This window comes from Orcinus orca, chromosome 19 (assembly GCF_937001465.1).
Source record: "Orcinus orca chromosome 19, mOrcOrc1.1, whole genome shotgun sequence".
NCBI lineage: Eukaryota > Metazoa > Chordata > Mammalia > Artiodactyla > Delphinidae > Orcinus > Orcinus orca.
In genome coordinates this window covers 10,756,234-10,780,365 of record NC_064577.1, presented here as the reverse complement: position 1 = coordinate 10,780,365, position 24,132 = coordinate 10,756,234, and the positions used below count along the sequence as shown (strand labels likewise).

General features: G+C 46.1%; 2 protein-coding genes across 3 annotated transcripts in view; both read right to left on the bottom strand.

Annotated features, from left to right (window-relative positions):
• The window catches only part of ZNF594 (zinc finger protein 594), a 258,800-nt gene extending 238,075 nt beyond the window's left edge, over positions 1-20,725 (bottom strand). Inside the window, exon 1 of the mRNA XM_033423122.2 lies at positions 20,558-20,725. The gene's annotated coding sequence lies outside the window, so the exon portion shown is untranslated. The remainder of the gene's footprint in view (positions 1-20,557) is intronic.
• DHX33 (DEAH-box helicase 33) lies at positions 348-24,132 on the bottom strand. 2 transcript variants are annotated; one of them, XM_004266997.4, is made up of 12 exons: positions 23,636-24,132; positions 20,971-21,131; positions 19,863-20,090; positions 19,548-19,718; positions 16,275-16,460; positions 15,416-15,527; positions 14,101-14,260; positions 13,854-13,942; positions 10,605-10,732; positions 10,017-10,220; positions 8,276-8,362; positions 348-2,863 (listed from the first exon to the last, which is right to left on the bottom strand). In XM_004266997.4, exons 1-12 carry the CDS (start codon positions 23,925-23,927, stop codon positions 2,555-2,557), a joined length of 2,127 nt encoding a protein of 708 aa, XP_004267045.1. In that variant the 5' UTR covers positions 23,928-24,132; the 3' UTR covers positions 348-2,554. The 2 variants fall into 2 exon arrangements, with proteins under 2 accessions (XP_004267045.1, XP_033279018.1); XM_033423127.2 differs by lacking the exon at positions 23,636-24,132 and adding an exon at positions 23,017-23,271.

The following is a 24,132-nucleotide window of genomic DNA, read 5'->3' as shown; positions in this document are numbered from 1 at the left end:
CTTCATTCTTTTCTCAGCAGAAACCTCCTGGCACTGCTGGCTTACCTGGCAGCTGACCCTCACCCCCACCAGACCCGGAGCTCCTAAAGGCAAGAGCCCTGGTTAATTCCTGCAACCCTCCAACCTTACACCCAGGTTCTGATGGGATATTATTTTTCTGGGAGCAAGAAGCCACAGCTTACATTAAATTTAGGTTAAGAACTAATGTTCCTACCTTACCAGGACACATACGATATATAAGGTAGCAAGAAAGTAAGTCTTCCCAAATCAAGTGGCAAAGATATACTTAATATATTCTAAACAGCATTCTGTGAATAAGGGAAAGGAGACCCAAGAAAGAAGCCTCACACATGTACAAGATTCACTTTTAATGGACTTGATAGTCATGTGCAAATCTGAGCATTATATACAAGAGCCAGTGCTTCTTTAGAGCTATCTCTGTTTGAACAAGAACAGACTCTCAAAATACAACATAAACCTGAACCAACTAGATTTTTTTTTGCTGCAAGTTATAATATTCTGATCAAATAAAATATAATAAAATTCTTGCTTCCCCACAGGTGCAGTGTTTCCTTCTATGCACAAGGAATGGTATCTTAGATGCCTGGCCACAGTTCTAAGCATTTCTTCACAGCTGGATTAAATGGATTTATGCATCACAGTACATAATCCGTCTTATCCACAGAGCAAAAACCTGTCTCCATTCTGGCATCTCTTTACCAAAGGTTTTTACCAAGAACTGGGTGTTGGCAGTTCTTAGATCTATGCTGCTCTGGGGGTTTCACACTCCATGATTACTAGAAGCAGAAGACAAACATCTGAGGCGTGTGATCTGCTTGGAGTGCATCTATTTACATGAAGCTACTCAAGGGAGCTAGTGATTCACCTAGATATGGATTTCACAGGTTGGAAAAAAGGTGGCACACCACTGGAGATTGTAGGATTGAAAAGAGTAGCTCAAGGTTAGATTGCAACATCACTGTGAAACATTTAACTTCCTTAAGAAAGTTTAAAGTGTACTTATCTATCCCCTGCAGCTCCATGTAAACAACCATGTATTTCTTTGCAGTAATACGGAGAGTCAGACCGGCTTTTCCAATCTGATTTAATCCCTGAGCAGCTATGTTAAAAGTTAACTTTTTAAAAAGCCCAATAAAAAACTATTGTATGAAAACTCTACCAGAATGTTAGTGACAAACATATTTCTGTACAGAAACATAGACGCTATTTACCCCTTATTCCTGCTCAGAAAAAATATACATTTCCTGAAACGGTTCAGGTACTTGAGCTGGACATAAATGATTGAAAGCTAAATTTTCCTTGCCCCAGAGAATACCTCTATATAATTTGCTGAGGAACATAATAAATTACCCCACTCCCAATTTTTTACCAGCATGATGAACGTTTTATTAAAAATACAATATTTTCTTTTACCAATACCTTTTGAACATTTTATTAAAAATTGTATTTTCTTTTACCAATACCTTTTGAACCCTAAACATCCTAGGCCTCTATTAAGTAAAGGAATAACCAAAATACTGCACATGTGTGTTCTGACCAATTAAGCACAATAAAAGGGCTAAATCTTGGCGTCTTCTAGGGCATAGCATTCTCTGGGGAAAGATTATTTGCTTTTGATAATTAAATAGCTAAGAAGGACTTTTGGTGTCTTTTCCCTCCTCAAAATATGAAAACAGGAAGAGACTGTGGAGACCCTCTAATCCCCTCTGACAAATATGGAAAATGAGGGCTAGAGAGGGGCGAGTGGCAAAGCCAGGCTGTCCCCAGGTCCCTAAGAAGGAAAAAATGATCATAGGAAATAAATAAGATAAAAGAACATAAACACTAGATGAGGTGATGGATGAGCCAAAGCTGCCTGTGTTCTCACCTCCGCCCACCGCAGGGCCAGAGGAGAAATGCCGTAAGCTCAGCTCAGAGACGCACCTTAGGCTCAAGTGTTTACGGCCCCAAAGCACCTCCCTCCTGAAACCGAAGTTAATCTCTTGTGTTTTCTGTTATAAAGTCCGTATGCAGATAGAAGTTAAAATAGATCCAAGGTCAACAGCTCTGTGAGATCTGGTGGGCCCCTTTCCAGATGACCCCCCTCACTCTTGGGAACTCAGCGGGGTTTGTTGTACCTGCTTCACATCATGTAGAAAAGCAGTAACAGCAACCGAGCTCCACGGCTCACGATCCACGGCGTGTTTATCGTGGGCAGGCACAGCTCTGGGTACTTTCCTTCCATTTGCTCTAAGCCTCATGACCCCAACCCTGTAAGTATTATTATTATCACCTCCACTTGGCAGATAGGGAAACTGAGGCTCAGAAGTTAACTAAGTCACCCAAAGTCGCCCAGCAAGAACTGAAAGCATCATTTTGAAGTCTCCAAGGTCGCTGCATGTCTGTGTGGTTCAGTTTGAGGAGTTTAGACAAAGATGCTTTCAAGCTCCCAGAGGCTGGGCATAATCCGCCCGATACGACCGCGGCCTCTCTGGGTGCCAGCCTGAGAGTCCGCGGCGAGGCCAGCTGCGGCCCAGCTCCCGCCCCGGGCGGCTCAGTTCCTGGAGGCCCTCAGCTTCCTCCTGAAGAAGTCGGGGGCAGCCTCGTACAGCCACTCGGCGTCCACCACACAAAGGTCGCGCATGTAGCACTTGTTGGTGAAGAGCAGCTCCGTGTATACTACGCAGGCCGGCTTGCAGTGGAAGAGGACGGACGAGGGGTGGATGGCCACGGGCTGGTGGGTGTCCGTGGTGGCATAGGACCCGTCGGGCTGCAGCTCGGCGGTGCTCATGAAGAGGCTGTGCGCCAGGCAGCGGCGGACGCTCTCTGTGTCCCCTCGCGATGACAGGATCGGCATGGACATCTGGTTCGGGAGGAAGCGAGACATGGAGAAGACCCCAGACGTGAGTACTGTGCCGCCAACCGTGGTGGATGGAGCCACGTGCCCCCAGCGCAGTCCAGGGTGCAGGGCCCATGGTGGAGGCTGACACCCGGGCGGCTGCCTGCAACACCTGAGATCAGTGCTGCTGGAGGAGCACCACTCTACTGTCAATAGAAAATGAGGGAACTCACGCAGCCAAGGGATGGTGTGGCAGGAGAGCTGTTCAAGTACAAGAAGGGTTCGAAAATGGTATAATGCAGAACACAGCACGCTACTATGAGAAGAAGTCACTCTAGTGCTAACAATGGGCCGCTGGCATCAGGCACAGGCCTGGGTAAGGGTGACAACTGTCCCCTAGGGATGTGCGGATGGTCCGCGACGCGGGCTGTCTCAAAAGACGCCTTACACACGAAGACAGTCACCACAGAGTTGCTCACAGCAGCAAAAAGTAGACACTCTCTCAGTGCTCAACACAGGAGAACGCGAACACAGACAAGCCCACCTTTGAGGTAAAATGTGGCGCGTCATAGCCATTGAATATATAAACATTATGTCCTCTAAGAGGGACTATAAGCTCGTAGGAAACTTGTTGGTTGATGATTTGGCAATGTCTATGAAAATCTAAACTCCCCATCTAAAAGTTCATTCTATGTGTACCAGAGCACAGACATTTATGTAGGAAGATGATGATTACAGCACAACCTAAATCATCCATTAGGGGCTTGGCTAAATAAACTGTAGTGAATACAGTGAAATGCTATGAAGTCACTAAAAAGAACGAGATAGACATATGCAGGCACTGCAAGACAGCCTAGACACAAAGTATTCAAGAAGTACTCCAAGTGGAAAAAAGCAAATTGCAAAACAAAGTGTTATACATTTTGTTTTAAAAAGAAAATTTTATCATGGTGTATGATCCTTTTAATGTGTTGTTGGATTCTGTTTGTTAGTATTTTGTTCAGGATTTTTGCATCTATGTTCATCAGTGATATTGGATTATAATTTCCTTTTTTTGTGATATCTTTTTCTGGTTTTGGTATCAGGGTGATGGTGGCTTCGTAGAATGAATTTGGGAGTGTTTCTCCCTCTGCAATTTTTTGGAAGAGTTTGAGAAGGATTGGTGTTAGCTCTTCTCTAAATGTTCGATAGAATTCACCTGTGAAGCCATCTGGTCCTGAACTTTTGTTTGTTGGAAGAGTTTTAATTACAGTTTCAATTGGCATGTAGTAATCCTTTGCATTTCTGTGGTGTCAGTTGTGATTTCTCCTTATTCATTTCTAATTTTATTGATTTGTGTCCTCTCCCTTTTTTTCGTGATGAATCTGGTTAAGGGTTTATCAATTTTGTTTATCTACTCAAAGAACCAGCTTTTAGTTTTATTGATCTTTGCTACTGTTTTCTTCATCTTTTTTCTTTGCGGTACGCGGGCCTCTCACTGTTGTGGCCTCTCCCATTGCGGAGCACAGGCTCTGGACGCGCAGGCTCAGCAGCCATGGCTCACGGGCCCAGCCGCTCCGCAGTATGTGGGATCTTCCCAGACTGGGGCACGAACCCGTGTCCCCTGCATCGGCAGGCGAACTCTCAACCACTGCACCACCAGGGAAGCCCTGTTTTCTTCATTTTTATTTCATTTACTTCCCCTCTGATTGTAATGATTTCTTTCCTTCTACTGACTTCGGGTTTTCTTTGTTCTCCTTTCTCTAGTCGTTTTAAGTGTAGGGTTAGATTGCTTATTTGAGATTTTTCTTGTTTCTTGAGGTGAGATTGAATTGCTATAAACTTCTCTCTTAGAAGTGCTTTTGCTTCATCCCATAGGATTCTTCACTATATGCAAATCAATCAATGTGATACACCACGTTAACAAATTAAGGAATAAAAACCATATGATCATCTCAATAGACACAGAAAAAGCTTTTGACAAAATTCAACACCTGTTTATGACAAAAACTCTCCAGAAAATGGGCATAGAGGGAACCTACCTCAACATAATAAAGGCTATATATAGGACAAACCCACAGCAAGCATCATACTCAATGGTGAAAAACTGAAAGCATTTCCACTAAGATCAGCAACAAGACAAGGATGTCCACTCTTATTCAACATAGTTTTGGAAGCCCTAGCCATGGCAATCAGGGAAGAAAAAGAAATAAAAGGAATACAAATTGGAAAAGAAGAAGTAAAACTGTCACTGTTTGCAGATGACATGATACTATACACAGAAAATCCTAAAGATGCTACCAGAAAACTACAACTAATCAATGAATTTGGTAAGGTTGCAAGATGCAAAATTAATGCACAGAAATCTCTGGCATTCCTATACACTAACAACAAAAAATCAGAGAGAGAAATTAAGGAAACAATCCCATTTACCATTGCAACAAAAAGAATAAAATACCCAGGAATAAACCTGCCTAAGGAGGGGAAAGACTTGTACTCAGAAAACTATAAAACACTGATGAAAGAAATCAAAGATGACAGATGGAGAAATATACCATGTTCTTGGATTGAAGGAACAAATATCGTGAAAATGACTATACTACCCAAAGCAATCTACATATTCAATGCAATCCCTATTGAACTACCAATGGCATTCTTCACAGAATTAGAACAAAAAATTTTACAATTCATATGGAAACACAAAAGACCCTGAATAGCCAAAGCAATCTTGACAAAGAAAAATGGAGCTGGAGGAATCAGGCTCCCTGACTTCAAACTATATCACAAAGCTACAGTAATTAAGACAGTATGGTACTGGCACAGAAACAGAAATATATATCAATGGAACAGGATAGAAAGCCCAGAGATAAAATCACGCACATATGGTCACCTAATTTAAGACAAAGGAGGCAAGAACATAAAATGGAGAAAAGATAGCCTCTTCAATAGGTGGTGCTGGGAAAACTGGACAGCTACATGTAAAAGAATGAAATTAGAACACTCCCTAACACCATACACAAAAATAAACTCCAAGTGGAAAAGACCTAAATGTAATATCAGACACTATAAAACTCTTAGAGGAAAAGATAGGAAAAACACTCTTGGACATAAATCACAGCAAGATCTTTTTTGATGTACCTCCTAGAGTAACGGAAATAAAAACAAAAATAAACAGATGGGACTTAATTAAACATAAAAGCTTTTGCACAGCAAAGGAAACCATAAATAAGACAAAAAGACAACCCTCAGAATGGGAGAAAATATTTTCAAATGAAACAACAAAGGATTAATCTCCAAAATATACAAACAGCTCATGGAGCTCAATATCAAAAAACCAAACAATCCAATTAAAAAATGGGCAGAAGGACTTCCCTGGTGGCTCAGTGGTAAAGAATCCACCTGCCAATGCAGGGGATATGGGTTCGAGCCCTGGTCCGGGAAGATCCCACATGCAGTGGAGCAACTAAGCCCTTGTGCCACAACTACTGAGCCTGAGCTCTAGAGCCTGCATTCCACAACTACTGAGCCCACGCGCCTAGAGCCTGTGCTCTGCAACAAAGACAAGCCACCGCAATGAGAAGCCTGCGCACCGCAACGAAGAGTAGCCCCCGCTCGCAGCAACTAGAGAAAGCCCGCACGCAGCAACGAAGACTCAATGCAGCCAAAAATAAATAGATAAATTTAAAAAAAAAAAAGGGCAGAAGACCTAAATGGACATTTCACCAAGGAAGACATACAGATGGCCAAGAGACACATGAAAAGATGCTCAACATCAGTAATTATTAGAGAAATGCAAATCAAAACTACAATGAGGTATCACCTCACACCAGTTAGAACAGCCATTATCAAAAAATCTAGAAACAATAAATGCTGGAAAGGGTGTGGTGAAAAGGGAACCCTTCTGCACTGTTGGTGGGAATGTAAATTGATGCAACCACTATGGAAAACAGTACGGAGTTTCCTTAAAAAACTAAAAATAGAACTACCATATGACCCAGCAATCCCACTACTGGGCATATACCCTGAGAAAACCATAATTCAAAAAGAGACATGTACCACAATGTTCATTGCAGCACTATTTACAATAGCCAGGACACAGAACCAACCTAAATGTCCATCGACAGATGAATGGATAAGAAGATGTGGTATGATATATACAATGGAATATTACTCAGCTATAAAAGAAATGAAATTGAGTTATTTGTAGTGAGATGGATGGACCTAGAGTCTGTCATACAGAGTGAAGTAAGTCAGAAAGAGAAAAACAAATACCGTATGCTAACATATATATATGGAATCTAAAAAAAATGGTACTGATGAACCTAGCTGCAGGGCAGGAATAAAGATGTAGACCTAGAGAATGGACTTGGGGACACGGGGTGGGAGGGGGAAGCTGGGGTGATTTAGAGTAGCATCGACATATTTACACTACCAGATGTAAAATAGACAGCTAGTGGGAAGCAGCAGAATAGCACAGGGAGATCACCTTGGTGCTTTGCAATGACCTAGAGGGGTGGGATAGAGAGGATGGGAGGAAGGCTCAAGAGGGAGAGGATATGGGGCTATATGTATGCATATGGCTGATCCACTTTGGTGTACAACAGAAACTAACACAGTATTGTGAAGCAATTATACGCCAATAAAAATCTATTAAAATAAAGAAAAAAAAAGAAAATTTTATATATGTATCCATGTATATGTGTATACCTACACATCTATAAAAACATACATACACAGGAAAAAATTCTAGAAGGATCTACACCAGACTATTATTTACCTTTGGAGGGGCAGGATTAAGGAGACTTTTACACTTTCTGCATTATATATCACTATTTTCTGCACTGTATCAATCTGTAACAATTATGCACGGTTTTTGTAATCTGAATAAAAATAACAAAGATATTTCCACTAAAAAAACAAACCTTAAGAAGAATTCTAATAACATTGGAAAACACTTTTAAAGTTTATAAAAGCTGAATATAAATTATACATACAATGTAACTAATGATGTAAAAAATTCATTTAAAAACAGGGCTATGGGCTTCCCTGGTGGCGCAGTGGTTGAGAGTCCGCCTGCCGATGCAGGGGACACGGGTTCATGCCCCGGTCCGGGAAGATCCCACATGCCACAGAGTGGCTAGGCCCGTGAGCCATGGCCGCTGAGCCTGTGTGTCCAGAGCCTGTGCTCCACAATGGGAGAGGCCACAGCAGTGAGAGGCCCGCGTACCGCCAAAAAAAAAATAAATAAAAAAAATAAAATAAAATAAAAACAGGGCTATGAAAAAACAGACCAAACTGGGGAGAGGTGGAGCTGTGGGTAAGTTTTACTTTCTTATTTAAAAATTTTCCTACAATGAGAGAGTTTTTTGGCAATCACTTGCAATAAGCAACCTGAAATTTTTCACCTAGAAAAAAGTGACAGCTTAGCCCCCCAGTGAACACCAGGAGGAAGAATACCTTTAGGCAGATATCCCTCAGCTGTGATCTGACTTCAGCTACCAGCATCATATTCTTGCTGTGGACAAAATTCTCTTTGCACCAATCCTGAATAGGAGAAAAAAAGAGATGTCACAGTCCTCTCATTTCTATAAAGAAAATAACATAGCACAATTTTTATTTTTAATTAAAAAAAAATTTTGGGCCGCACCACACGGCATGCGGGATCTTAGCTCCCCAACCAGGAATCAAACCCGTGCCCCCTGCAGTGGAAGCATGGAGTCTTAACCGCTGGACCGCCAGGGAAGTCCCAGCATAATTTTTAGAACACTGTTCTAATTCAGACGGAAAACTGCAGTTGCCAAAAATAAATACAGGAAAATATCTTTATAGCAGAAAGCATGAACCATAAAGGAAAACAGTAAAAATTTAAACTAAAGTAGAACCAAAAAATTCCATAGGTAAGTCACGATGAAAAAAGCTAATGACTGGGATATCTGCATAACTACACCCAGTAAAGAATGATTACCTCCAGAATATATTAAAAAATAAATAAATAAACTCCTACAAATCAGTGAGAAAATGACCAATACTCTAGTAGAAAAACGACAAAGGACATGGATGGACCACTCACAGAAGATTAACTACAAATGACAATAAACTTAAGCAAAGGTTCTCGGTCTCTTGAGGAATCAAGGCAGTGCAGCTTCAAATAACTGAGATAGTACTTCATATCCCTCAACGTGGCAAAAACGAAAAGTCCTTTCAACTAAGAGCTGGAGAGGCTGGTGGAAATCGAAACTCCTCTACACTACTCCGGGGAGGATAAAGAGGTGCTGACAGCTCTGTGGACGCACATGCCAGCTGGGAAAGCTTGATGCAGCTGCCTGAAGACCGGCAGGTCCACTCCTGGGTGTTGACCCCAGAGCAACTCTCCCCCTTGTGCACAAGAGACCAGGACGGGATGGGCACTACAGGTGAGGAGACGGAAACAAGTTGCAAAAAGGTAGCATGAAGAAGCATTTACAGCATACAACGCCTGCGCATACAAAGTGAAAGCACTTTGCTGCCCACCAGGACCCAGACAGACGTGACTGGGGTTACAGAAGGGAGGAAGGACTGCAAAAGGGGCAGCTCAGGGCTCTTGTTGTGTCCAGATCATTTTATTTCCTTAAAAATAAATTGAGGCAAATACAGCAAAATGTTTATAACTACCAAAACTGGGTGGTGGCTATTTTTTTTGCATTAAAGCACAGATAAAGCATGCATGCTATATATAGCACAATTACTGTTTTTTTTTTTTTTTTTTTTTGGTGGGCCGCGCCACCCGGCTTGTGGGATCTCAGTTCCCTGACCAAGGATTGAACCTGGGCCATGGCAGTGAGCCCGGAATCCTAACCACTGGGCCACCAGGGAACTCCCTCCAATGACTGATTTTATTCTGTTTTATTTTACTGATAAGTGAAAGAAAATACAGCCATTTTCCATCTTGGTCCAGGGAACTGAAATACAAGCAAAATCTGCTATGAAGAAAGTTAGGGGCAGGTGGGGAAACAAATCATTTTGTAGCTAAGAAACTGGGTCAACAAATACTTAACGAACTGGCCAACGTTAGGTATGAGTTAAACATAAGCAGAGGGAAAGACGGGAATCATGCCTTCCCTGGTAACCTCCCTGCGCGCAGACATTTCTGAAATGACATCTGCCATTCACAGGCCCAAAAGGAGGCATCGTTTGAGAAGGGGAAAGAGACAAGGCCTACCTTGTTTCCGCCTGTGTTCTTGAAGGCCCGGTAGATGTTAAGCAGGGTGATGTGATCGCCCTCGCTGGATATGAACTTCTTCCGCACAGCCTGCACTTCATCCCGCCGGGAGGGGGGGTTGTAGAGAACGCTGTCCACTGACAGCAGGGAGATGATGGTCAGTATCTCCTCCGTGCAGTGGAATTTGGGGGACAGGAGGATGGTCTGCAAATCACAATTAAAAACTGTGTAAGCCTAGTTTTCTCCTGGCTTCTGAATAAAGTATTTCCACATATTGCTTTTGCAGCTTCCCTTGTAAAGCCTTAAGGGGCAGGTGTTTCTAAAACCATGACTACGTATGTTATTCTACTTTCTGTAAAACAGAGGGCTGCCTTCCCCGCATGATTCCATGTGGGTAGGGCTCATGACTTAATATGGCTTGAATCCCACACTGAGCGTAAGTCAGAGTTAGGCGTTAATAAGTAGGCGTTAATAATTATTTAAGAGAAAAAGTGAAGATTAATCTAGAAGCACTGGGTTAAGGAGTCTCCTTTGGGATGGCTGACCCGTAACACACAGAAAGGGGACTGAGGAGAGGATATCATTTACTTTGGCAAATTTGGGTTCTAACGGGAAAGCCGCCATCTTTCTTCCTATTGGAGTCAGGGTAAGCTGGCCATCCTTGTTTTCAAGGGCACCCAACAGCTCCAGCTGGGCGATGGCTGCCTGAACGTGATCTAAAGAAAGACATAAAAAGGAGTCGAACATTCAGAACAGGACGAAGCTGGAGCTAGTTCATTACTTCAGGGCACTTCTGAGAAGCCTACGTCAAACCACAGCAAAGACCACAGCCACCCTGTCCCCATGAGGTGCTTTACAAAGCTGTTAAGCACAACACTGTCTTCAGCTCAACTCTCTTTAAATAGTGGCTTGCAATTTGGCAATATGTGTGTAAATCTGAAACCCAGCAAAGTTACACTTATGAATTTCACCCCCAGATACACTCGGACATCGTACAGGGACCTGCATCTCCAGACGCACACACACAGCAATGGAAATACCAGGTGCCTCAGAGGCCCCTGGTGAGAAGGACACTATTTACTATATTATTCTTTTTAAATCTGAACCATGAAAATGCATTGCCTATTAAAGAATAAAGATGCAATTCTAAGAATGTAATAAATATCTACACAGAGGGAAAATGATCTGTAAAATACATTAAGTGAAAAAAGCAATGTACCACACACCTATGGTCAACTTAATCTATGACAAAGGAGGCAAGGATATACAATGGAGAAGACAGTCTCTTCAATAAGTGTGCTGGGAAAACTGGACAGCTACATGTAAAAGAATGAAATTAGAACACTCCCTAACACCATACACAAAAATAAACTCAAAATGGATTAAAGACCTAAATGTAAGACCAGATATTATAAAACTCTTAGAGGAAAACATAGGAAGAACACTCTTTGACATAAATCACAGAAAGATCTTTTTTGACCCACCTCCTAAAGTAATGGAAATAAAACCAAAAATAAACAAATGGGACACTTAAAAGCTTTTGTACAGCAAAGGAAACTATAAACAAGACGAAAAGACAACCCTCAGAATGGGAGCAACTATTTGCAAATGAAACAACGGACAAAGGATTAATCTCTAAAATATATAAACAGCTCAAGCAGCTCAATATTAAAAAAACAAACAATCTAATAAAAAAATGGGCAGAAGAACTAAATAGACATTTCTCCAAAGAAGACATACAGGTGGCCAAGAGGCACATGAAAAGCTGCTCAACATCGCTAATTATTAGAGAAATGCAAATCAAAACTACAATGAGGTATCACCTCACACCAGTTAGAATGGGCATCATCAGAAAATCTACAAACAACAAATGCTGGAGAGGGTGTGGAGAAAAGGGAACCCTCTTGTACTGTTGGTGGGAATGTAAATTGATACAGACACTATGGAGAACAGAATCCAGTTCCTTAAAAAACTAAAAATAGAACTACCATATGACCCAGCAATCCCACTACTGGGCATATACCCTGAGAAAACCATAATTCAAAAAGACACATGCACCCCAATGTTCATTGCAGTGCTATTTACAATAGCCAGGACATGGAAGCAACCTAAATGCCCATGCCAGACGAATGGATACAGAAGATGTGGTACATATATACAATGGAATATTACTCAGCCATAAAAAGGAATGAAATTGGGTCATTTGCAGAGATGTGGATGGACCTAGAGACTGTCATACAGAGCGAAGTAAGTCAGAAAGAGAAAAACAAATATCGTATATTAACTCATATATGTGGAATGTAGAAAAATGGTACAGATGAACAGGTTTGCAGGGCAGAAATAGACACACAGATGTAGAGGACAAACACATGGACACCAAGGGGGGAAAGTGGCAGGGGATAGTGGTGGTGGGACAAAAAAAAAAAAAGAAAAAGCAATGTGCCAATGTCTATCGGTAGAAGGATAAATGCATTTTGGTTTATTCATAGACTAGAACAATATTTAGTAATGAAAATGCATCAGACATAAACCTTATAAAACATGATGAACGAAAAGGGAAGGTCACTGGGAAATCGAGGCATAAACATGCCAACCGAAACAATGCACGTGCATGGAATAAAATATTCAAGAAAAGCGAGGGATTCACGGACAAAACCTGGGAGGTGGTTAACTTGAGGTGGGGAGTGTGGCAGCCTCCGGAGGCTTTGCAGCCCTGGTAACGGATGCACAGGTGTGGCTTCGGTATTTCCACCTGACAGGAATGTGCCTCGTTTGTATGTAGAGATTTAGCAAGAAAAAGAAAAAAAAAGTGTAGAACAGTGCACAATGTGTGTTGCTATTTGTGTTTTAAAAAGAGACTATATGGAATTCCCTGGCGGTCCAGTGGTTAGGACTACATGCTCTCACTGCGGAGGGCCGGGGTTCGATCCCCAGTCAGGGAAATAAGATTCCGCAAGCTGTACAGCCAAAAAAAAAAAAAAAGCAAAGTTGATCTCAGTCTTGAAGGCTGGTGCCTTTGCTCTTGGCCTGTTTCTGGAAGAAGTGCTGGAAAGCTGCGTGAATGGCCCATAAGTGCTGTTGCACCTGGGGCTGGAGACACCCAATCACAACCCTTTCTGCAGGCACCCCAGTCTGGGAGGAGGATGGAATATACGTGCCCAAGGACTGATGAAATAAAATTCATATGATAAATAAATAAAAGACTATATGTACTTGCAAAGATTTTCTCTAGAAGACACTGGGAAATGTTCACAGCGGTTGCTGTAGAGGAGGGAAACTGACATCACAGAGGGGCCCTGTATACCCATCGACTGTTTACTTTTTTAACCAGTTGCGCTTCTTTACTTAAAAAAAAGGAGAGAGAGGAAAAAAAAGAAAATGGTATATGTTGAAGAGATGCCAAGTACTAAGCTACCATCATTAAAACTCCCCATTATTTTTTTTTCCAACATGGAGAGATTATCAGTGAAGGGCAGGGGCCCATCAAATTCCGGTCAAGAGCAAAGAAACTTAATCTTTTCAGTGCTTTTGCTGGCAAAAGTACGATTTTGTTAGGTTTGCAGTATCCTGTGGACCCCCTCGACCACCTTCACTGGTTCCTGTGGTCTCGGAACCCGCCCGTGATGCCTACATGAAGCCGCCGATTGTGCACCGCGATGGTGCTGACGGCACCGCATCTTTCCTTTAATGATTTGAGTTTCTTCTCTGAGAGTTAAGGTTGTTATCCACCAAATTATACTAAACAAAAGGAGACCGCTGGAAGACCTGGTTGGTTTTTTTTGGAGTCCACTGGTTGTTTTTGTCCATTTTGTACACCTTCCCAAAGACCCCACCTACCTGGAGATGGTTTGGACATGAAGTCAAAGGTGAGCACGTTTGGGACTTTCATTGCGAGGAGCTGCAGCATCACGCTCGCCAGGTTACACCTGCAAGTGTGAGAGACGCAGGTGGTTCACGCAGGTGTTCCTGACCCCCCAGCCGGCGAGGCAAGAGCCGCCCACCAAGGAGAGTCAGTTGGAGGATACGGGCCACAGGGACAGAAGCCTCGGGACAAAGGGCAGGTGTGGGAGCCCCTTGGGCCTGCCTTTGGATCTCTGGCACCGTCATCTTCTCAAACTTCTCAAACTCATCCTCCGTGTAGAGCCGGTAACAGATACCACTGTCCTCTCTGCCAGCCCGTCCTGTGCGTTGCCAGGCCTGAGTCTTTGACACCCGCTGCACAGCTAACACCTCCAGGCCACTGTCTGGTGGGAGAATGGCCCGTGTTAGTGCTTTGCTCGTCACATGAACAAACTCTGCAGCGTGGGCAATGAGAGGCACTGCTCAGACCGCCGGGGACCCTCTCTGTGACACACGGGGACCCTCTCTGTGACACACGAGTCCAGAAGAGCTCCAGCCTGCGTCAGAAAGCACGAAACCAGACCGGTCTGTGGTGAAGCAAGGCCTTTGCTGTGAACACCGTGTGAAACCTGTGACTAAAACATCAGAAGGACCTCGTGCTTGGGGCAGGGACCCAGGAGAGTAGATCTCAGAGGCCTTGGCTTCGATCACAGGTGACCACAACCCCGTTTGCCCAGGACTGAGGGGGTCTCCCAGGACTTGGGACTCTCGGTGCTAAAACTGAGACAGTTTCCAGCAAACCAGGATGGTTGGTCCCACATCAAACGATGACCCCAAAATGAAATGCCTCCAGTCCCCTGTGTGTTGCATCCTCCCTCCTGCCCTATTATAAAAGAGAGACAATGTAATGCTGTTACGCCTAGGAGTGAATGAGACCGATTTTCTTATAAAGGTGTATTTTGTGCCAGGCACTAGAGAACCAAGCCCTTTCACATACGTGGTCCCCAGAGACACACATGAATGACAGCACCCTTGAAGGCTTAGCAGTGCATTTCAATTAAACGTTCGGGAGCCATAATTTCAGCTGCCTCAAATCCTCTGTGGAGTAAAGCAAGGTAGAAAACAGACCTGAATAAAAATGACTTCAAGCAAGCTGCCCACTGCACACACTCAGGAAACAGCTAGTGCCTCGCCCCAGCCTGGGGGGGTCTGCTTCCTTCCTGGGAGACTGGAGGTCAAACCAGCCTAGCTCAGATGTCATTTCCGAGGAAGCCTCTGATGTGGTATCAGGCTGTCCCTGGCCTGAGAGCCAGCATCCTCGCCTACCTTCTGATGGGGTTGCATGCCCTCTGCCCAGGTCCCTGACCATCTGTCCCCAGGTGTGCCACTTCTGGGCTCTTCTTTCCTGCCTCACGTGCCTTTCTGGCCCTGACTGCTAGACTGTGGTGCTGCCACCCGAATCTCAGGTAGTTACGGACATGAGACAATCATCTGGGGGAAACTGGGACACAGGCTGCTCACTACACAGAGAAGAGACATCAGGAGCTACAAATTCTCACCGGGGTTATACTTCTTTGCTTTAACCATGCCCGTGTCAACTACATATTTTATTCCTGTAATGGTTATGGAGGTTTCAGCGATGTTGGTTGAAATGATCACTTTGCGACAGCCCTAAAAGGAGGAAGAAAACCAAAGAGCCATATGACACACATATGATTCAGAAGTTTTAAAACACATTCCTCACCGTGAATTGTCACAACTCACTCATGAGCAAGAAGAGATGACTTTTTTATTATGACAGTCATTAATATTGATGGCTGGTCACTAAATTGGGCGGGGCGGGGCGGGGCGGGGTAGGGTGTGGGGAATGCTTCAGCCTTAAAAGTTTATTTTGAGGCAATGAGATGTGGTGGGAGAGGCACAAGATTCAGAAGCAGGTAGATGTGGGCTGGAGTCCTGGCCCTGCCAGCTACCTCCTGTGCCCCTTGGGCAACCGTCACTTCACCCCTTGGGGCCTTGGAACTGGGATGGTGGCCCACCTTGCGGTTCTCGAGAGGATGAGAGACAGTATGTGTCAAGTGCTGGCACAGTGCCTGGCACAGCATGGGCACCCAAGGAACGTACTGTGGACACAGGCTCTGTTAACGGTGGACCTTGGAAGAGTCACTCACTGAGCCCCTGGCTTCTGCCTTTGCCTCTCCCTCACCCCCGGACAGCTGTCTCCCTGTTCTGACCATGGGAGGGCTGTGTCTGCAGCCCCGCATTACCCTCCTGCGTCTTTCCAGTTTATGTGTGTGGTCCCTGCACATCCCATCCCACACACCTTATCTGGAGCCTGCTGACAGGAGCACAGGCCCCACTGGTGCATCCGTCTGGGTACCCAGGGATGGGGCTGGGCAGAAGAAGGGGTGCACTCACCTTCGGGGCCCCCTGGAAGACGCGCAGCTGCTGGGCGTAGGGCAGGGAGGCATAGAGAGGAAGGACCAGCATGGAGGGGCAGCCGTCAGGGAGGTGTTTGGCAATGTCCCGGCAGGTCTTGCTCATGGCTTCGATCTCCTCCTGCCCAGTGAGGAACACCAGGATGTCCTGAGAGGAGGGGGCTTCCTACAGAAAAGGCAGAGTGGGATTACTAGGCCTTGACAGGAGCACAGGTTGCAGAGAACAATGGTCACGGTCAGTTATTTTTCTTAACTCTGGAGACATAAATGAGCCTAAACATTGGTGTCTCCCCTGGGAGAAAACCCACACCGAGAACGCACGGCTGCAACGTACTCGAGTTAGCCAGCTATGTTTAAAAACGAATTAAGGAGATTTTGAAGAAAGATGGCCAGATTGCTTTTGCAGCGAGAACAATGCCATGAAAAGCACAATCAGGCAAGCAAATAAAATCTGCATGAAGCTGCCTTCCTTTCATAATCATCTTGAAAGATGGAACTGACGAAAGAGACAACTTGGGGAAATCCTGATTCACGGAAATGGCCGGAAGCACTCATGCTGGAAGAGGAGCCCTAATTGAATGAGGCCATCAAGTGTACTTTCATAAACCCCAAAGCACGCTGAACGTGGACAAGGGATTGAGATCCCAGGCTTAACTGGATCCTTCACCTCGCAAAGAGAAGAACATGTGTTAACTGCACACCCACTGATCCAATCTTTCTTTGACGTCTGTTCAGATACATTAATTTGTAGAGTACTTGTTTGGCAAAATAACTGAAAAATGTTTAATAATTATCTATATGTTGTGCATGTGTATGTGTCTATATATATATATATGTCTATGCATGAATACATATATCTATTATCTATGTATTTATACGTGTGCATGTAGTTTTTTAGCCCGGTATTAATAGGACAAATGTTCAGAGGTGCGCACACACAGAAAGGATAAAATCTTTTTTTTTTTTTTTTTGGTGGCGTGGCTTGTAGGATCTTAGTTCCCTGACCAGGGATTGAACCCGGGCCCCAGTAGTAAAAAGCACTGAGTCCTAACTGCCAGGGAATTCCCAGAATAAAATCTACAACAGTCAAAGCTTCATCAAGGGGAGGGCTCATCAAAGCTACCATGTAACCTGAGGGCACTGCAGGCACTATTCATGAAAAATCCTCATCTCAAGTTTGCTTTTAGCAGCTAAACAAGGCACCCTGACCTTCTCCAAATACTATCAAAATGACGGCGAGGGTGTAAGCCCAGGAAGACAGGGTTTCAACCCATTTTTGAAAGATGAAGAGACGGGGCGGGAAGTGAGTGACTTGGCCGGGCAGAGGGAGTCCTGACGGGGGAGCGTACAGACGGGGTGGTAGGAAAGTGGTGCGCCCACTTCCCTGGAGAAGCCACAAAGGCTCGGGCTCAGAGCGAGCCTCGGGGGCTTGTGCCGGCATGAGGACCCAAGTGTCCGCTGGAAGTCTGAGTACAGTGTGGTTGAACCCCCCAGTCCCCTCCTCCACCCGATGCGGCCAGGAGGCTGGGCAGACACGGGGTGCTGTCGTGGGATTCAACACAGGAGGGTGGCAGAGGGAAGAGCCAAGAGGACAGCTGTGCGGAGACCTAGGAGAGCAACCTGTTTGGAGCAGAAAAGCAGCATAAATAAAGGACCCGGGAAAAAGTGGACTGTGTTTTAACACATAAAAAATATTCATGATTGGCATGTGATAGATGTTAGAACCCTTGGGGAAAAATTGGCTGTACGTACATAGAAAACTTGTACGACTATGTGGAACAAGGAACAAGGCACTGCGATGGTGCACAACGTAGGGTCGTAATATTGTAAAGACTGATATTTGATTTAAAAAGACATCCTGGGGCTTCCCTGGTGGCGCAGTGGTTAAGAATACGCCTGCCAATGCAGGGAACACGGGTTCGAGCCCTGGTCTGGGAAGATCCCACATGCCACGGAGCAACTAAGCCCGTGCACCACAACTACTGAGCCTGCGCTCTGGAGCCCACGAGCCACAACTACTGAAGCCCGTGCGCCTAGAGCCCGCGCTCCGCAACAAGAGAAGCCACCGCAGTAAGCCCGCGCACTGCAATGAAGAGTAGCCCCCGCTCGCCGCAACTAGAGAAAGCCCGCGTGCAACCACAAAGACCCAACGCAGCCAAAAATAAATAAATTAATTTAAAAAAAAAAAGACATCCTGATATGATCTTTTTTTTTTGCAGTACGCGGGCCTCTCACTGTTGTGGCCTCTCCCATTGTGGAGCACAGGCTCTGGACGCGCAGGCTCAGCGGCCATGGCTCACGGGCCCAGCCGCTCCGCGGCACGTGGGATCTTCCCGGACCGGAGCACGAACCCACGTCCCCTGCATTGGCAGGCGGACTCTCAACCACTGCGCCACCAAGGAAGCCCCTGATATGATCATTTGAGAGGATGTTTCAGAAACAGGAAAGTAACATCCAAGGGAAACAGTTAAGAAATTGAAGGTGTACCTTCAAGAGCAGGATCTGGGCTGGGAAAGTGAAAGCAGTTCCTGTTTTTTTTTATGAGCTTTTTAGAACTAAGTACTTGACTTTTTAAACTTTAAACTATACACTCATCACTGAGCTTAAAATAAAAATTAGCTTTCAAAAGTTGGCTTCTAGATTTTTTCAGAAACTTAATGGAAAGGTAAAAACAGTCGATATTATACAAATTAAACCAAAAAATGAGATTTAATCACTCGAATTTTTAAGTAAACGTTTAATAAAATGAAAAAAATATTTGAAATGTTTCTCTGTACAGTTTTTTGTTTTTTTTAAGAAAACTCTAAATTGCAACCCATTATTGGTTAATACACCAACTTTTTGTTTTTTTTTCAATGAGACAGCAAATACCAGAGGACATCACATGTAGTAAAAGGAGACTGTGTTTCCTAAGACTCACTTCAGTTCTACACATTGTGTCCTGGGTTGCAATATAAAATGTGTGTCTTATTGGGGGTTCCAATCAAAATATGCTTGCAAGCCACTGCTTTAACATATGGACGTTTTCTGGCTCAGCTGAGGAAAGATGCTGGTCAGGGTTGAATTATTTTTTTTAGAGAAAAAAAAAAAAAGACACTGAGAAAAAGGATAAAAATATGGACATGGCAAACGAACTCCATATTCAACTTCAGGACACAGCTCACAAAATGGTTTCGTTCAGCAGCTTTTCTGTTCAAGGCTGAATGCTCGAGGTCAAACAGGCCTTCCCAGGAATCTGCACCCCGGTGCCTACCTGGTGGATCTGGAAGACAGAGACCAGGGCCGCGTGCAGGTAATCGTGCTGGGGCTGCTTGGTGTAGAAAATCTGGATCGGGTGCTGCCGGCCCTCCAGGTAGAGGACGGGGGCTCCGCTGAAATACTGGGAGAACAGGTCCACGTCCATCGTGGCCGACATCACAATCACCTGTGTGCGAGACAGGGGCGGAGGATGGGGACAAGCTTGGACCAGCCTTTTTGTGCCCCTGCTGAGCCCTGAAGGCTGCCGAGGAGGCCCGCGCCCCCCCATGCCCACTGCCCTGGGTCCCTCAGCAGCACAGGCTGCACCTACTTTGAGAGGCAGCTTCCCCAGCTCCTTTCGCCTCTTCTGGGCAGCTTTCACCACCCCAAAGAGCACATCCGTGTGGATAGTCCGTTCATGGGCTTCATCCAAAATGACGCAGCTGTACTTCCGAAGCAGGGAGTCTGAAATGGCCTCGCGCAGAAGCATGCCATCCGTCAGGAACTTGATCTTGGTGTCCTCCGAGGTGACATCGTCGAAGCGCACCGTGTAGCCAACCTGTGTGGAGAGATCACTCATTCACTCAGCAAACGTGTGTTCAGCACCCAGTGTATCCAGCACGGTGCCAGGCACTGGTGCTATCGCAGCGAACAGGACCAACTCCGACCCTGCCCTGCTCCCAAGGCAATGGACACACGCCTTCAACTGCAATGATGATAAACACTACAAAGAATTTAAAACTAGCCTCCTCCTCCCAGCTACTTCATAGTTTCAAGTGAAGCTATGTACACATATGAAAAGATGTCCAAGACGTTTTTAAGTCAAATGGGTAGACACCCACACAAACACGAATAAATCTGACTTATATACAGTTCTGGGACTCATTCTCAACACCCACCTATATACTAGAAAAATGCTTACAAGTTTGTAGAAAGAAATGTAGATAAAAGACTTAGCAGATGTTACCGAAGCCTTGAAAGTGCTCAGGAAGGGCTTCCCTGGTGGCGCAGTGGTTGAGAGTCCACCTGCCGATGCAGGGGACACGGGTTCGTGCCCCGGTCCGGGAAGACCCCACATGCCGCGGAGCGGCTGGGCCCGTGAGCCATGGCCGCTGAGCCTGCGTGTCCAGAGGCTGTGTTCCGCAACGGGAGAGGCCACAACAGTGAGAGGCCCGCGTACCGCAAAAAAAAAAAGTGCTCAGAAAAAAAACAGCTAATTTATCCAAGTTGCCAACAGATTTTGAAAGCAAAGCAAGTGAGACTGACAGACCCTCTGATCTCTTAGGAACTGGTAAAGAACTCTGAGAGAGGCTGACACAATTGTGGCAAGAAAGAAGCTAGAGATGTATAAGTAGTCTTGTTCAGAAAAATAAAAGTCAGGGGGCCGGGAGCGGGGGTTAGGGGACCAAGAACTGTCAGTAAAGAAGGAAGTTAGGTACCAGCTTCCCGAGTTCGGTTCTCTTCTCGTCTGAGACTCTGGTAGCCAGAGAGATAGCAGCCACTCGACGAGGCTGGGTCACGGCAATGATGGCCTGGCGGCCAATCCCCCCTTCATACAGGTACTGAGGGATCTGCGTTGTCTTCCCAGAGCCAGTTTCCCCTAGGAAAGAAAAAAGTCTCATTTAAATGCAAATTGATGTGCCCCAGAGCCCACGAGCCACAACTACTGAGCCTGCACGCCACAACTACTGACACCCCCGCGCCTACAGCCCATGCTCCGCAACAAGAGAAGCCACCGCAATGAGAAGCCCAAGCACCTCAAGGAAGACCCAATGCAGCCTAAAAAAAAAAAATGGTCCACATCAAAATTTAAAAAAAATGCAAACTGAAACATACTTCACAAAACAGATCAAAGTCAGAAGGAAAAGATAAGAAAATACTCTAAGCTGATAAAGCCATGGGAAAATGTGTACCCACATGTACTGCCAGCAGAGTGTTAATTAGGATTGTTTCTTGGAGGGCCACATTATACTAGGAAAATCTTTAAAATGTTGTACCCTCTGACCCACAATTCCACTTGCAGGAACTGATTCTAAGGAAATAAAGATGTGTATAAAAATACAGCTTCAAAAGAGTTTTAGTCAACTTTGCTCATGACACCCAAAAATTAGAAACAACGTAAGTGGTCAGCAACAGTAACCAGTATAGTAAGAACATACAATGGAATACAAACGTTATATAAAAATGTCCTACTTTTCAAAGGGATAAACGAGATGTAAATGCACTGCCATGAAGAGAGACATCTGCTCTACACTGCAGCCACAGCTAACTCCTCACCATTCCCCAGCCAGCCGCCTCCTTTCAAACCCTCTGCCTTTGCCCACACTATTATGAAATATCTGCCCCCACGCTGCCTGCGTGACAAACTGTACATGCGTTAGACCTCAAACTCTCCCCCCAGGGGCTGCGCCGCCTCCTCTGTGTTCCTTAGAGCCTTGTTCATCTCGTCCATCACTGATCACCCTACACTGTGTGAAAGCATTTAAACGTTTCTGTCCCCCTCCAATATCAGAGGCCCCTGGGGGGCAGAGATGGCCTGTCCGTCTCTTCCATGTACTTGAGCATCTGCATACAGTAAGCACCCAACCTTATTTCCTACCCTCCTGTGTTCCCTTCCCAGTGCCCAGTCACAACAAAGAACTGTAAACCTGTGCATCCCTTCCCCCACAGCTACCAGTACCCCTCCCTGACCTCACAGAGTCCTACAGTCCCGTGGTTCTTCCATTTTCTCCCCTCTGACTGCTCATCCTTCCTGACCCAGACACAAATCACGGACGAAGAATTTGATTATTCTACACTCCTGCTGAGTTCATCAGGCAAAACCCAAACCGGGATCAATGTCTCCCTGTCCATCTTTTTTGCTCCTACACCAAGAAACTGAGCGTTGCTATAGTAAACTAACCCAACTGTGCTGACACTGACCTGAGTTTGCCGTGGGGCTAAATGCACCTGAGCACCAGCACCACCGCTGATCATTGTTCTTGTTTCTGCAGCCCTTCTTTTGTCCCCGTCCTCCCCAAGGACCCTGTAACGCCCATCCTCATCAGAGCTCCCGTGCCTACTTCATAGGAAAGTGAAGTCCTCAAAGGTGATCTCCCGCCACTTCCCCCTGCAAGCTTTTCTGCAGTCACCCCCATTCTTACCTCCTTTCTCCAGCCCCCCAGCCTCTTGGATATCCATCCTCCTCTTGGATATCCAGGCCCGCTCTGCATCTAGCCCTTGTTGCCAAGGGCCCCCGTTCCCCATGCCCTCTGTCTCTGCTCTATTAGTGCCCGCTTTGCATCTTCAACCTCCTTCTCTACTGAGTTCTTCCCCTGAACCTATGAATATCTGGAAGTTCCTCTAGGTCCCCCTCCTTTTTGTCAAAACAGAAGCCTGCTCCCACTGCCTTCATGCCCTCACCTCCTACCTACTCCTCAGCCCAGTGACAAATCAGCTCCCAGAGCTCTGCCGAAACAGCGCTCAACTCGATCCCCAATTGATACCTCGCATCCAATCCAGTGGGCACTTTTTGGGTCCCCATTTTCATTGTTGCATCTGTTCACTCCCTTCCTCTTACAACTCTGTTCCTTAGGTTATCAGCTCTCCTGGATCTCCTTCACCTCTTTGGAGGCTCATCCTCTCGGTCCTTCAGGAGCTCCTCTTACTTAAACGTTGGGGATCAAAGCCCCTTGTAACTGGTCCCCGGCCCTCAACTCTGCTTCTTAATTCGTGCACCAGAAACTGCTACTTCCGTCAGACCGGACCGTCTCTCGCCTCCACTTTGTCTCTTATGCTGCAGGCTCTCTCCTCTGCGTCCAACGCCTCCCTCCCTGACTGGCTCAGATCCACTCTTCCAAGCTCCCAAAGTTCCCGCTGCGTCCCTCTACCCTTCCGCACAGAAGGCGAGTCTTTGCCGAAGGCGCGAGTCACTCGCACCGGCTGTGAGCACCTCCAGAACGGGCTTGTCTGACTCCTCCGAGGCCCCTCTCCTGGCCCCGAACAGAAAAGGCAGTCAGGTTTGTTGTAGAAACGAGTGAAAGACGGGGAGAAACACCTAAGAAAAGCTGTTCTCGCGGAGCTCGAACGGGGAGAGAGGAAGGACGCGCCGGCGCGGTCACTCACCGAGGAGGACGGCGCTGTCGAGGTTTCGGAGCTGGGCCAACAGCTGCCCCCGCGCCTGGAAGATGGGCAGACTCCGGCGCTGCAGCTCCACGGCCTCACGGTAGGGGCTGACCGAGGGCTGGGCCAGGGGTGGCTGCTGCCTCCGGCCACCTCCGCCGCCGCCGCCGCCGCCGCCGCCCGCGGTCAGCAGCATCACCATTCGCCGCCCGTGAGGGCAGGACCCGGCGCGCCTCAAAGGCCCGGCGCCCGGCCGGAATCTCTTGCCCGGCGGGAAGCCCGCCTCCTCGGGCATGTCGGGAGGGCAACACGACTGGAGGCGCGAAAGCGGGAAGCTCCTGCCGCTCCCGGGAGCCGACAGCTAGCGCGCGCCGCCCCTTCCCGCCACGTGCTGGTGGCTCCCGGCGACGCCGCTGATATCACCGCCACCCGCAGCCTTTAGAAAGGGGACTCCAACTCCCAGCATGCACTGGCAGCGTGATCAGGATTTCATTTCCCGA

Excerpts from the sequence above, each read along its gene's own strand:
- DHX33 (XM_004266997.4), bottom strand. The coding sequence starts at position 23,927 with ATGCCCGAGGAGGCGGGCTTCCCGCCGGGCAAGAGATTCCGGCCGGGC. Across the intron at positions 15,528-16,274 it reads TCTTCCAGGGGGCCCCGAAG|GGCTGTCGCAAAGTGATCAT; the intron begins GTGAGTGCACCC and ends TCCTCCTTTTAG. Across the intron at positions 14,261-15,415 it reads AGCAAAGAAGTATAACCCCG|ACAGTGGCCTGGAGGTGTTA; the intron begins GTGAGAATTTGT and ends TTCTCCCACCAG.